Here is a 13,802-nt window from a genome sequence, read left to right on the forward strand (position 1 = left end):
ATAAATAAAGCTTTCTGTATAGGCTAGGAACTGTAAATCAGCCAAAATACTTCCTACCTATATGGAGAAATCCATCTAGAGGACATATATAAGTCACTCAATGTTCAAATATAATCCTAATGAAAGAGTGACTGAAAAAAGCTGTATCAAGTCAGGTTTGCAGTTTGCCACAAGCCATGTACAGGACACAACAAACATGTGGAACAAAGCACTAATGATGATGAACCCAGCTTTTTTGCCAACATAAAAAAGGCTTTTTGTGGTAGAAATGTAAATGTTGTAAATTAACCTGAATACACTAGTCCCTCTTTTTTTCCAATGATTCATAAAACCCAGTTTTAACAAAGCATTGACTTAGCAGGGCTAAAAAACAAATTATTATCAGACGTTTTATTTTCTTTTTAAAGACATGTAAAAAGCCTTATATTTTGTCCCCTTCCACTTAACAACCGTCCACAAATTTTCATTAGGCAGTTAGTTAAAAGCCCAAAACAATACATGAAGCTGTGGTTGATGTAAAGAAACTGGTATGAATACCTTTGCAAGGCTTTGTAAACTATGCTTATTCTGGAAAAGATATCGGAAGAGTAGCATTTCATCATGTTCTGTAATTTCTTTGCGATCTGTAACATCATACAGTAAGTGCACATAAACAGGCTTATGTATTCTGGATCCACTCTATGGAAGTGTGTCTGAGAGACTGTCTAAGGAAGCCCTTGTCCTGGCCAAATAGACTATTAAAATATACTTCCGTCATACACAAGCTAGCATAATTTACATCCCCCTTTATGTCTACAGGTCCATTTAGTTATCTCCCCACTCCCCTCACATTCATGTCATCCATAATCTCTTAGCTTTCTGTGAGCTGACACCAGTGGAAGAGTTCATACATATACGACCATTGCTGTTAACACAGTGCAACCACCGATACAAACATTAGGTCCATCTCTATGCTTGCGGCATACATAGCCCGTATAAACATATATCTACACGTATACACATCTTATGACCCTTTTAAACCCTTCTTTAAAAAATGGTAAAACAAACAAAATGATGGTAAAACAAACTATACACCTGACAAACAGTGGTGAGCGCTATATTCAGTTTTTAGTCAGTATGTTATTTTTTTTTTTGCTTCTTTTTCATTTATGTTGACATGACATGAAATGATCTTTGTGTGCAGCTTTGATGTCTGTCTGCTGCCCCATCTTGGTGAGCGGCATCGGACAGAGTCCGAGTGTCGAAGTGACGTCCAGGTTGGGAATTAGGGGAGGGTGAATGAGTCAAGCGTCAATGTTGTCTCCATCTTAGTGTGTCTCAAAAAAATCAATAGAGACCCAAGCACATAGTATCCATTACAGCTCCATTTCAGCGGGGGGAGACTCCTTACAAGAGCGTCCAGTTCCACTCTGTCTCTCTTTGTGTTTATGTGGACACTGTTATACTTGGACGTGTGTCCCCTGGGCTTGCAGGCTTTGCACACTGGATAGAATCTTCTTCTGGTGGCCAGCAAGCGTCACTCCCATCTTAGTCAGCTCACTAAAAGGAAGATTAAAAGAATGCAAGCAAAAGGATTATAATGCTATAAATAGTAAAAAGGTTTTATAATGCAGGAAAAATCCTGCACAGCAGCAGTTAATATTGGTTTTAACTTAGAGTGCACTGCTCAGGCTTTTTTACTGTCAGTTTCACGTTTTGTTTGAGGTCTGATCTTCTCATTTAGATTTTCACTGTTTGAAATGTTTATCACTAAAACATATAATACATGAAAAAAAATATATAATAGAATGAATAATAATGATACTTACTCCATAAAAGGACATGTTTTTGCTTGACAGATTTATAGACAGGAAATTTTGCAATTATTCTAACAGTCACCAATCAGATGCTATTAAGAAAATCCATCTCAGAGCAATTGGGTGGTGAGAATTTTATTTAAAACCAAGGTTTAAGACTTAAAATGAGAAATCTAGGATTCTAAAAATGACTCTACTTAAATTTAAAAAGGATAAGATCTCATGTGATTGTACCTCACACTGATGTATAGGATGGAGTCCAAGCTGATATATCCAGCACTGGAAAAGTTCTCCTTGTACTGGCCCATTTTGATGGTGTCCAACAAATCATCCACAGTGCTCACGCTGAACTCTGGGGTGGGTGGGTCCTCCCTGCTGAGATGGTAAGCACACTTGAATATAGCTGTGACTAAACAGAGTTTATGTTATTAGAAGTTAGAGAAAATACAAAATAACCCAAAATGCAGGTTTACAGAACATTTGAAAATTTTTACCCAACTAGGGATGCATTATATCAGTGGCATGATATTGGCATTGACCGGTATTAGGTTTAAAATCAAATATTAAGAGTTGGGCATATTGGAAATATAACTTACTGAACTAAGGCATTAGGATTATTGTTTTTTTTTTTTTTTTTTTTCAGTACTAGTGGCTTGTTTATTGTTAAGAGACAGGATAAGGGGTACAAGAGATGGGGGGGGGGAGACATGCGGCAAAAGACCACTGGCCAGATTTAAAACCGAGCCAACCACGTTGAGGACTAAGGCTTTCATACATGGGCCTGCCGCGCTAACCAATGCACCACCTAAACATGTCAACTTAGGATTATTTTTAATGACTTTGGAGGTTAAGAGGAGGAAAACAACTCCAATAAAAACATACTTTTTGATTAATTAAAATCTGAGGTTATGGCTTATATCGTCACAGGGAAGTCTGTAGACTTGCTAGATGGGCAGCAGACAGTCAGTGACACCCTCCACAAGAAGGGTAAGCCACAAAAGCTCTTGCTAAAGTATCTGGTTCTTCACAGAAAGAACAAATCAGTGTGGTACAAAAAGGTGAACAAGTAACAGGGATTACAGCCTCCTTGACAGGATTTTGAAGCAAAGCCAATTGAAGGGTTTCGGGGAAACAAGTTATAGAGTGCAGCTTTAGATGTAGCTTTAAGAGTCAGCACAGGTGTAACCAGCATGTGGGCTAAAAATGTGCCAGTTCTCCTGAACCAAATCAACAACAGAAATGTTTTAAATTGGGAAAAAGGGAAAAACTTGATACTCTTGGTCCAAAATTATCTTTTTATATGGAAGTGAAATTTTGCAAATCTTTTGGAAATTAATGTTTTCAAAACAGGACAAAGACAGGCAAGATAGAAAATCCAAAATTATCTAAATTAATTATGATGTTTTTGGTTGGTTTTAAGAATTATTTATATGTTGCTAATTATTAACTATATTCTTCATTGCAATAAAACATATATTCTCCATTTGATGGAGCGGGGAGCAATGTTGCGTTAAAGGTCTTGCTGAGGGGCCCAGAATGGTGGTGTGTTGGGTTCAAACCAGCTTCTTCAGCCTACTTCTGAATGCAAGTGCTCTGCTCTGACCTTAAGGCCACTATCCCCCTTACATTATTCAACACTTTCCAGTGACACTGTAGTAAGCACCTGTTGTGTTTGTTCCAGGCGTTTTTTTCCTGCGCTAATGTAAAATTGCAACAGTCAGTGGCTTGGGGAGTTATGTCTTCTGCTTGTAGCGGATCATTGTGTTTTATTAAGTACACAATAAACACAGCTGCCTATTCGTAAATTTTAGAGAACTTCATGCTTCACTCCACTGAAACACTTTATGGAGATGCTTATTTCAACTTCTAGCAGGACTTGCGACTGAACCCAGAGTGTCCAAGGACTCTTACCTGCTGTAACGGTACAACTCCAAGCTTGCCTGATCTAAATCTTAGGATGAAGTATCATCAAAAAGAAGAGAGACACAATCAGAAAGCAGCTATTAGATCCACCTGGGCCTCTTTAAAACCTCTGTGCCACCAAACACTGATACTGTGATTTGTGCAAAAGGACATAAGGACATATACGTACTGTACAGCAGTGATGTAAAAAGTGGGTATGCATGATACACATAGCATAGGGGTTACCAAACTAGAGGGGCTGCCAAAACAATGACAGGGCAATCCTTTTTGGACAGCCATTATAGCATTTTACAAATGCTTTCTGAATATGGTATGATCAGTAACAGAAGTGTGTCACTGAATATACCTCCCTATGATCCTTCACCTTGCCTCCTGTATACAACCTTCTTGGTTTCATGCAATGACAGGTAGCTAAAGATGGAGAGACATAACAAAAGCTCTCAGGGCCATAAAACAAAAAAGGGAAGGGGATAGAAAGAAAGATAAAGACATTTTAGGGATGAATGAAAATTTTAAAGTGAGCGAAAGACAGGAGAGAGTTCTTGTAAATATTAGCTAAAGCTACTGCTGGGGAAGTGACAAGTTACTGTTGCTTTGCAATTCTGTAGAGGAAGACGGGGGACGTTCTTTCCAGAGAAAAAGAAAACAGATTATACAACTGCTCCAGGATTTACTGGAGAAATACTGTTTTCAGGATATTAGAATATTATTCTGCTTTGGGTTTTTTTCTTCACATTTTTGTCAGTTTTCGTCATTAAGCTCAAGCCAACTTGGTTGAAAGGTTCAGGATCAATTGCAACATCTGACTGTTGGCAATCAGCGACTAAATCGTTAATGTCTCTTTAACCAGTTTAGATGGGGTTGACAATCAATGAGCAGAAGTTAATTTTTATGATTTTTTTTTTCTGGTACAATATATCTCTGTCACTGGTCACCCTTATTAGTAATTTTCAAACCTCATCATAGGGCCCTGTCACACCTTGCTGATTTAGACAGCATATGCCCAACGTCCAAAAATCTCCTAAAATGCTGGCATACACTCAGCTTTCTATGTATTTTTTCCAAGTTTGGGCATATACATACGGTATTCATAACGAATCCAGAACTTCATTGACAGCCTAACTTATGTTTAACGCATGGCAGGCCATTGCCCATGAAATTATCCACAAACATCATTACATGGGCATTACAAAGCATCAGTTAAAGCTGCTCCCCTCAGGTGCCCGGTCAGCATAAAAGCATGCCTTTGATCGTGGTATTAGCCTAGCTGCTGTTTACCGCCCGCCCCCCAAAAAAGAGAATAAATAAAAAGAAAAAGAAAGAAAGCAAGTTTGCAGTCGCAGCAGAGTCTGTGTCATGTCTGCTAGGAAGATTGTTGCTCATGGCTGTTGGCGTGAAGGCAGTGAGGATCCATCACACCCACCTTTTCCCTCATCCTACGATGGGGATACAGTCTGGAGTTGAACTGACGGTTTCCTCCTACGAACCCCCTTTTATACCAAAATGCTGCCAATACGACATTATAAGTCATCTAGAACACGTCAAATACGTTGATATGCGTTGGAGATAAGATCTTAATAAGTTACGTTTAAGTTATGCTCAAGCTACTCATAGGTTTTGGATAAGCTTGACAACAAAGACTTATGAGTAACTTACACTTAACATATGTCAGATAACTTACCTGTAACTTATGCCACATGCATGGCATACGCTGGCATATGTCTTGGCATACTTGCCAAATATCGACGTGTGCCAGCGTACTTCAGAGTACTTCAGCCTGCTTAGAACTTATACAAAATGCATCCATAACTTCAAACATATGCCAGCGTTTCTGCCAGATTTTTCGTATGTCAGGCATAACATCAAGGTGTTTTTTTTATTATTTATTTATTAGATGAAGAGTGAAAACATTAAGCAGATACATTGGTGAACTTGGTAGTAACTCAGTATTTAAATCTCTTCACTCAGATACAGCACCATGTGAAGGCGGTATCCAAAAGGTAACTGTTATTCAACAAAGATCAAATTTGAACTTCAAATGTCATTTTATTATATATGTGTCTGGTTTATTTAACAAATACTCCACAGCAAATTACTGTAGCTACATACAGCAGATGGAGGAAAGAGAAGAAGAGAGAAAGGAATTGGGATGGACAGAGGAAGGCAGCAGGTTGATCTGATAATAGGTACAAATTTACAGCTTCTTAATAGCAAGTTTTATTTTTATTAGTGGCAGGACACAATTCAAAGTTTGGATAAAGTTAATTACAGCGTCTGTATCTAATTAACCACATTTTAATAGAAAATCATATTTCAACAAAACTTTTCTATTCTATTCTCTATACATGGGACATGCGTGCTAAACACAGAAGCACGCCAATTTAGGATTATTTTGAAGGACTTTGCGGGTAAGGAGGAGGACAACAATTCAGTGTGTGTAAGTATTGATATTGGTTATTATGTATCCCTACATTAGACCAATAAAAGCATACTTTTTGACTAATTGAAATCTTAGGTCACAGGGAACTCGGCAGACTTGCCAGCTGGCAGCAGACAGAGAAATGCAGATAAGAAAGAAGATATACAGAAAGTCTAATAAATGTCTTGTATTCAGTAGTCCATGAATGACTGAGATATATATACACATGTAAACATAAAAAAAAAAACAATCTAAGGGGGTCGGGTGACCTAAAAAGTTTCTGCATACCCCACAGAAAATAGGTAATGGTGCCCCTTCTGCACAGAAGATGGGAGTACTTTAAGTTTTTGTAGGTCCTAATTTCTGTGTAATTTTTTTCTTAAGGGTCTTATGTCATATTTAATTTTCTGAGAAACTGATTAAGAGGAAATACAAGCTTCAGACATGTACAAATCTGTGTAATGTTTTAATTTTTTTTCTTTTATTAGAAAAATAGCATATTAGGCTACCCTTTTCTATTTTATAAAAATTTTCATGTTATGCTCCTAACAAAAAACACGTAACTATTGATTCTGCTGACTTAAATCTTTATTGTCTCTACAAAAATAAAAACAAAAAAACCCAACAAAATCCTGCATCAAACTTCTATCAATGGATAAATATTATCTATGATTTGTAGTCTTTGCTTCTTACACAACCTTTTGAGTTACTTGCTTAGATTAATTAATTATAATTTCTTAAAATGATCATAGAGTTCATTAATTTATATAAAACCTTGAAAAATAATTTATGGAGTGCAAACAGAAGCACATTAATTGGGAATACAACCCTTAGAAAGATTGGGTTTATGTGCTTTGAAAGCATCCTGAGTTAAAAAAAAAAAAAAAAAAAAAGAAAAGTTTCATTTTTATTCATACGCAGGAATCTGTGGTTTGCAAATGACTTAAACTTGGGATTAGATTTTTTTTTTATATCATTCCAAAACCTGGATAGCATCATAACATAAACATTATGTGTTTAAATTAGAGGTTGTATCTTATATTTTATCTGTACTGCATTATTCCATCACATAATTTTTAATCTAAGGCTGTTGGTCCTTCAGTTCATTTAGTCTCTTCTAAACTCCCCGGAGATTAACCCTTTTTTTTTTTTAGCTTTTCTGTCTGATACCTTGTGCTGAGCTTTGTATTTTTCCCACTTTATGTTTAGAGTGTTTGTCTGTGAAAAATATTTTTTGTATGCTGCACTGATTCTGAGCATCAGCTAAGCGCCTGAGGTGTAAAATGTAAATGTAAAAATAATGATATTCTCTCAAAGCGTGCAATTCAGCTGGGGATTCAGAAAGTCTAAATTGAACAAGTAGAGGGAAGATATGCCAGCCCCCAAACTTATATTCTTCCATTTGCAACTTTCAGAACTAGATATTATGTAGAAAAACAACTTTAAAGAATGCAATATATATTTTAAAAATGTAATTCCTTGTTTACAAATCTCCCAATATTTCTTTAGCATATTTAATGTGTACATTGTCCAATACCCCAATCCCACCAGAAAACTATATCTGTGAGACTGTCTGTTTTACTGACCATGCTGAGCTGTTGGCCAGCTCTCTGAGACTGGCTGGGTTTCTGATGAGCTTGTCCAGGATTGTGACAATCTGTCCAAACTTTGGCCGGTCACTGCGCCCCTTCTCCCAGCAATCCAACATGAGCTGGTGCAGCACCACTGGGCAGTCCATAGGAGCAGGAAGACGGTAACCCTCGTCTATTGCTTTTATCACCTGTACAGAGATGAAGAAATACATTTTCTGATATTGGATTACTCAAGATGAGTGCATTTTGTATTTTAGAAACATGCTGATAAAAATGCAGCAAAGTTTTATTTCTATTTCGAAGGTTATGGACTCACGTCTTGGTTGGACATCTCCCAGTACGGTCTCTCCCCGTATGATATAACCTCCCACATGACAATACCGTAACTCCAAACATCGCTGGCTGAAGTAAACTTCCTGTAGGCGATGGCCTCTGGGGCTGTCCATCTAATCGGGATCTTTCCTCCCTGGAAGGCAAAGACATAAACAAAATACTCTGGTTAGAGTGCTAAAACCACGTTTACTCTTGTCTTTTTTTTAGGCCAAATTTAACTTGAAAAATAAGAACATACAGAATCAACATGATATGGATGACAGGGATTCTAAGCATAACCTTACTTTCTCTTTGTTTTTTTGTTGGTTTAGCAATCTTAGCTCCTTCCCAACAATCAATCCCAACATTGAGCAAGAACCTTTACTTCTTTTTGTATTTACATATAGAATATATTACAAATGTAATCATACAGCCTAGTATTTTTAAAGCAAACCCTTTGATCACAAATGGCTGTTAATTACAATGGGACAGAAGTAATTAGTCTTTATATTTTTTGCAACATGTTTTTTTGCAATTCGAAAAGTTTGTTGTGCCGTTGTACTACAACATCCATTGTCATCAACAAACAGAACATTTTTTGTCGACTTAAAATGTGTAATTGCTGTTCATTTACACTTTATTCCGTTTTCTGTGATAGCAGCATTTATCATTTGCAGTATTTTTCTTCTCATGTATTCTGTGTCAGTCTGACAAAGGTTTTCAGCAGTATTTCTTGAATTTATTGTAAATTCATGAATTTGCACACTTTTTGTACCCTTTAGCCATTGTCAAATTCATTTGTGGATTATAACCACAGTAGATATTAATGACTGTCAAGGTTGGGTGGAGGTTGGTTGAGGACCCAAATGCAAAGATGAGTTCTTGCACATTTAACTTGGATGCAGATGGCAACAGAAACCCAAATCCAGGATCAAAAAACAAGAAATCCAAACCAGAAGACGGCAGGGGGAAAACACACAAGAGGATCGAAGCAATGAAGAGAAACCAGCACTGAGGAAAAGCACAGGAGGTGTACAGTATAAATGGGAGACAGAACAAAGACTGGGGTAATCAGCTGACATGGAGCAGGGGTGGATAGAAGTAACTAGAAGCTAGGGTAGGGGTCAGCAACCCAAACTGCTCAAAGAGCAATATTGGACCAAAAAAAACAAAAAATAAATCTGTCTGGAGCCGCAAAAATGTAAAACTCTTCTATCAGCCTTGTATGACAACACGACTGGAAGTGTACTGTATTAGTCCGCTATAAAAAAAAGAACTATGTGGGCTTAAATATACAGTATTATAAGTATTCATGATTAAATATTTATCCTGGAGCAAATTTCACATAGTAGCAGGAGATGAGGGAGGAGCAGTTAATGCTCTCACCGCGCGCTGCTTCACCGCCCTTTACTGCGCAGTTTAAGTTTTGTTTCATCAATGAAATTATAAAAAACACGATAAAGGAATTGAGGTGTTTCTGTTGGGAGGAGTTGATTGAGTCACGAGGAACCAAGCAGGAACTGACATCCATCAGAGCAATGCTCTCTAACCCTGAAATCACACATCCTCCATTACCAACGTTCCTTGGTGTTATTTATATTTTTAGGATTTGGCGGAAAAAATGGAAGAAAGTTCCCATCCTTGCATCAAAGCCCACCTGTGGACAGTCTCCATCCTTGCATCTAAACTAGCACCAGTAGTGGAGTTTGGAGATGCAATCCAGTTCTTAAATCTATCTTTGCGCTCCTCTAATTTATCCAGAATGTTCTGCAATCGCACTTTTTCTCTCACTCCCAGCTTGGTGGTCGGCTGCATATTTAGCATGCCTTCCCTGGAAATGCCTTTCCAAATTTTTTATTTTTTAACAACCTCTCATTACAAAAAGCAAAAATGCAGGAAATCCTTCCGCATTGATAATGAAAGCAAATGATTTGAATCCTCTTTTCTCATCAGCTATCTTTTTTTCCATTTGGAATCCATGGTCCGAGACACACCCGCAGCGTGGCAACGCGCCACACTGGTTGCAAGTTCTGACCACTGATCTCTATGGCTATGACGCAAATTATTGTTTAAACTTATTTATTATACAAATGTTGACAGCATTTGAAAACATAATCATTTTTTTTCTTTAACCTCCTGCTCACCATATTAAAACAAAACAAAACATAAAATAAATAAATAAATAAGTTTTCATAAATTTTTGAAAAAGCTCCAGGAAGCTGCAAGGGGGACTCCGTGGCCACGGGTTGCCGATCCTGAGCTAGGGGAAAAGAGGCAGGCACAAGGGGGCAACAGAAAGCAAGACAAACAACACAAAACTACTTAAATATAACTAGAAAACAACTACAATGACACAAAATGGAAAACAAACTAATGACCAACAAAGCACAAAATCACAGTTTAACTGAACCTCCCCCAGAAAACTCAAAAAGAAGTCCACAAATGGCCGGACCATAACATAGACAGTAAATGCCCTCGTACAATATGCATAGTAAGGCCTTTTTTTCCCCTCCTAAAACTGATTTATAGAAACGAGGTCGTCTGCGTGTGTGTCACAGTGAATTCAAATGTGCCTCCGCCCCTGACGCAGACACTCTGCTGCACCTCTCCAAAATTGTAGGTGATCACAGACAGTGCCACAGACAGGAGGCCTCTGATTGGTCAAATCTACATCCACTCTACACAATCCTTGTTTCATGTTTGGTACCTTACCGGCTTGTTTTATTTGTATGACCGCCATTGTGGAAAACGACTCGTAAAGTTGGACCAGCGAGAAGAGTGAGGTAGGCGAGAACGCTGGGACCCTTTTTCCACCTGGATCCCCGCCCTTTTTTGCCCTGATGTCCCTCCGTTGTCGGACAAACTTGACCCCACTTCCTCACCGCCACGGCCGTATCTAGACCCACAGCTAGTTCGTGATTTTCCCTCTTGCGTTGTGGCGTGGAAAAACATAGCTTCAAAATTGGACATAAATAAAAAATATCTGAAACAAGCTCACTGCGACACACTGCGGGGAGTGGAACCAGCCCTTTACATTTGTCTGACAATCCAAATGACAAGTGAGTGCAATACATCTAGCACTGTTAAATGCAGTGGCATAATGAGCAACCCAGAATTGAGAACAGCCCCTGAATGTACAGTACATAGTCAGAAACAAACCATACATTTCAAGGTGCAGGAGGTTTAGACGTTGTAAAACATGGAGTTTTAAACCATGTTTAAAACTGTAGAAATAAAAATGTGTACTAATAGTGCTTTTTTTTTTTTTTTTTGGTATGTCTGAGTATCAAAAATGCTAAACCTTGGCTCCAACAGCCACAATGTTCTGACTAGTGAGAGTTGATGAGATAGCAGATGTATGTAAACAGTATTTGGGATAAACTCCCCAAGCTCGCCCTGCTTTTGTTGTTGACACAGAGATCAAAAAGGATACCCCCCCCCACACACACACACACACACACACACCTCCATGTATAGACCCCCCTCCACCCCTCGCCGTGTTTAGTCTGACGCACATAGACATCATACCTCTATAGGCTCGCCTCAGCTTTTTAACATGCGGCAGCTGCCTCTGCACCACCTAGCATTCCCTACCTCAGCTTGGTGAAAGTCAAATGAAAGACAAAGCTGCCAAGTTGCACTGCAATGTACTTTTGTTTCCACAACCATCCTGTCCGCCCCTACCCAATATCATCTTTTTTTCTCTTAACAGCTCTCCTTGAATCACTATTCTTCCCCTTCCTTCTCCTCTCTCTCTTCTTCCCCCATGGATCACAGTCTCCTCTGTCTTTCTTATCCCCATCTCAGCCTTTTCTTCCCTCCTCCATCAGCGCCTGCAGCTCCTCATCTAGGTCTATTGACATCAGTGAGAGTTTGTGTGTGATTGCTATAGTGCTGTCAGCGGCTGATCCACCCCTCCTAGGGCAATGCTAATGCCACATTAAGAATAACTTCCCCAACTTTTCTTATGAATATGAATAATGATATCTCCTTGTGGACAATTTTGATGAGCTGCTCCACAGTGGTTTGCCTCATTGATGTTTGAGTTCCTTCTGTCTCACTAAGGGCTGGGGAAGATGCTGCAGTCTTTAAAGACTGATAACTGCATATATGCAAAAAATGTTAGGGAGTTGTTTTTTCCTCTTTAAGTAGGGTTATTGTTTAGTGTATTATTTCTTGCAGTTATTTGTTATTTCTAATGTCTGCAATATCGGATAATGGTATTGTTTGGTATTTTTTGGTTTTATTATTTTTCATTCTTGTTTTACATCTCCTGTTGTGATCTTTATTTTTTTTTTTTTTTTAGATCAAGCTACACATTTATCTTGTTTGGTTTCCTTCAAGTCCTTTTCAGCTTAGTATTCTTTATCTTCCTCAGCTAATTAGCTTGATCCTCCCCAGCTGTGTCCACTTCCCTCCTGATTGCCTCACCTGCCTGCCTTTCCCCTCTTTCTCTCTCTCCATAGTAGTATTTAAGCAAATGGTTCTCATGCATCTGTTCTAGAATTAGTGATGGCAGATAAAAAAAAAACATGGAAAATGAACAATTTCAAAAGAAATAATCAAAACCTGACATACTGCTCCACCACATTTGATACAGTTTTGATATTTTCTGGATTGGTGTGAGAACTACTTTTGAACAGCTATCCTGAACAATGTTTACATTAATGGTTGTTCCATATTAGTAATACAAATTATAACAATAAATAAAAAATGTCTGACTCATTTCGGCTTTTCGTGCAAAATAATTGACCTTCCCAAAAATGAATAACAGAACAGCTTACACAGTTAGATTTTGGGCCACAGACTGAGAAAACACTATGGGAATAAATAATATATTTTATTTGCTATAACTGCTACTAAATGCAGTCCGTCTGTCCCACACCACTGACTGTTCACATAGTGAATGCTATAGTTAAACCAAAGTACAGTGGCCTAAACAGCGTGCATTAACTACCCAGGTGTGCATGTCCTGTAGGTCACTCGCAGGGTGTAGCTGAGCAGACACATGTGCTATCTGTTGCCCTTCCACAGCTGCGGGACGGACTTCATTATCTTGACTCTGAGCTCATCCAATTCAATCAAGTGGTGTTGGTTGCAGAAATTAATCAGAATGGCAGGGAAACATTCATGTGCGAATTGCATGCTCTGCTCATGTCTAATTACCTGCAGCACCAGGCTTTCTCTCTTTTCACAAAAAATATGCCTTAAATATAGCCCTCCATTTTAAAATACATGTGACCACTATTTATATTCACTAAAACTAAACAGACTAAACTTGCAGTATGTTGTATGAAAAATAAAATAAAAAGTCTGACCCGAACCTGACAACAACGGATCATCCAGTGTGACAGAAAACTAGTTAAGCATCTTTACCTTCAACAAAACACAGTAACACTACTCTTTCAGTCACTCAACTCAATCTCAGGTCTATTACCTAAACTATAATCGGTAACCTAAACTATTTTGAATTAAATTCAATAAAAAAATACTTCATTTATTCTCTTGGAAAATTAAATGTCATAACTCATAGGATTTTCTTTTGACAATTGTAGTGATATTATGTTGAATTTAGATGTGCTTTAATAATATCTGTTGTGAAACAGTGGATGCCTCTTTTTTGTGTAACTGCCAGAGTCCGTCAATGTTGGTTCTTATATGTATTATTCTAAACTACTATTCTAAATCAATTCTAAACTGTACCTAAATTTAAACTCTTACTTTCCCTAGCTCTGATTCAAACTGTAAAACGAAATTATG

General features: G+C 38.0%; 1 protein-coding gene across 2 annotated transcripts in view; it reads right to left on the minus strand.

Annotated features, from left to right (window-relative positions):
- Positions 1–315: 315 nt before the first annotated feature.
- LOC107091872 (ephrin type-A receptor 3-like) overlaps positions 316–13,802 on the minus strand; it is a 120,317-nt gene continuing 106,830 nt past the window's right edge. Inside the window, exons 16-19 of one of the 2 annotated variants that reach the window (XM_015386053.1) lie at positions 8,047–8,196; positions 7,725–7,918; positions 2,031–2,168; positions 316–1,539 (exon numbers count right to left, since the gene is read on the minus strand). In XM_015386053.1, the coding sequence (XP_015241539.1) occupies positions 1,440–1,539; positions 2,031–2,168; positions 7,725–7,918; positions 8,047–8,196 (582 nt within the window). In that variant the 3' untranslated portion in view covers positions 316–1,439. Of the gene's footprint in view, positions 1,540–2,030; positions 2,172–7,724; positions 7,919–8,046; positions 8,197–13,802 lie in introns of both variants that reach the window. The other variant, XM_015386052.1, reaches the window with a different exon arrangement.

This window comes from Cyprinodon variegatus, unplaced genomic scaffold, assembly GCF_000732505.1.
Source record: "Cyprinodon variegatus isolate N-32 unplaced genomic scaffold, C_variegatus-1.0 Scaffold355, whole genome shotgun sequence".
Lineage (NCBI taxonomy): Eukaryota > Metazoa > Chordata > Actinopteri > Cyprinodontiformes > Cyprinodontidae > Cyprinodon > Cyprinodon variegatus.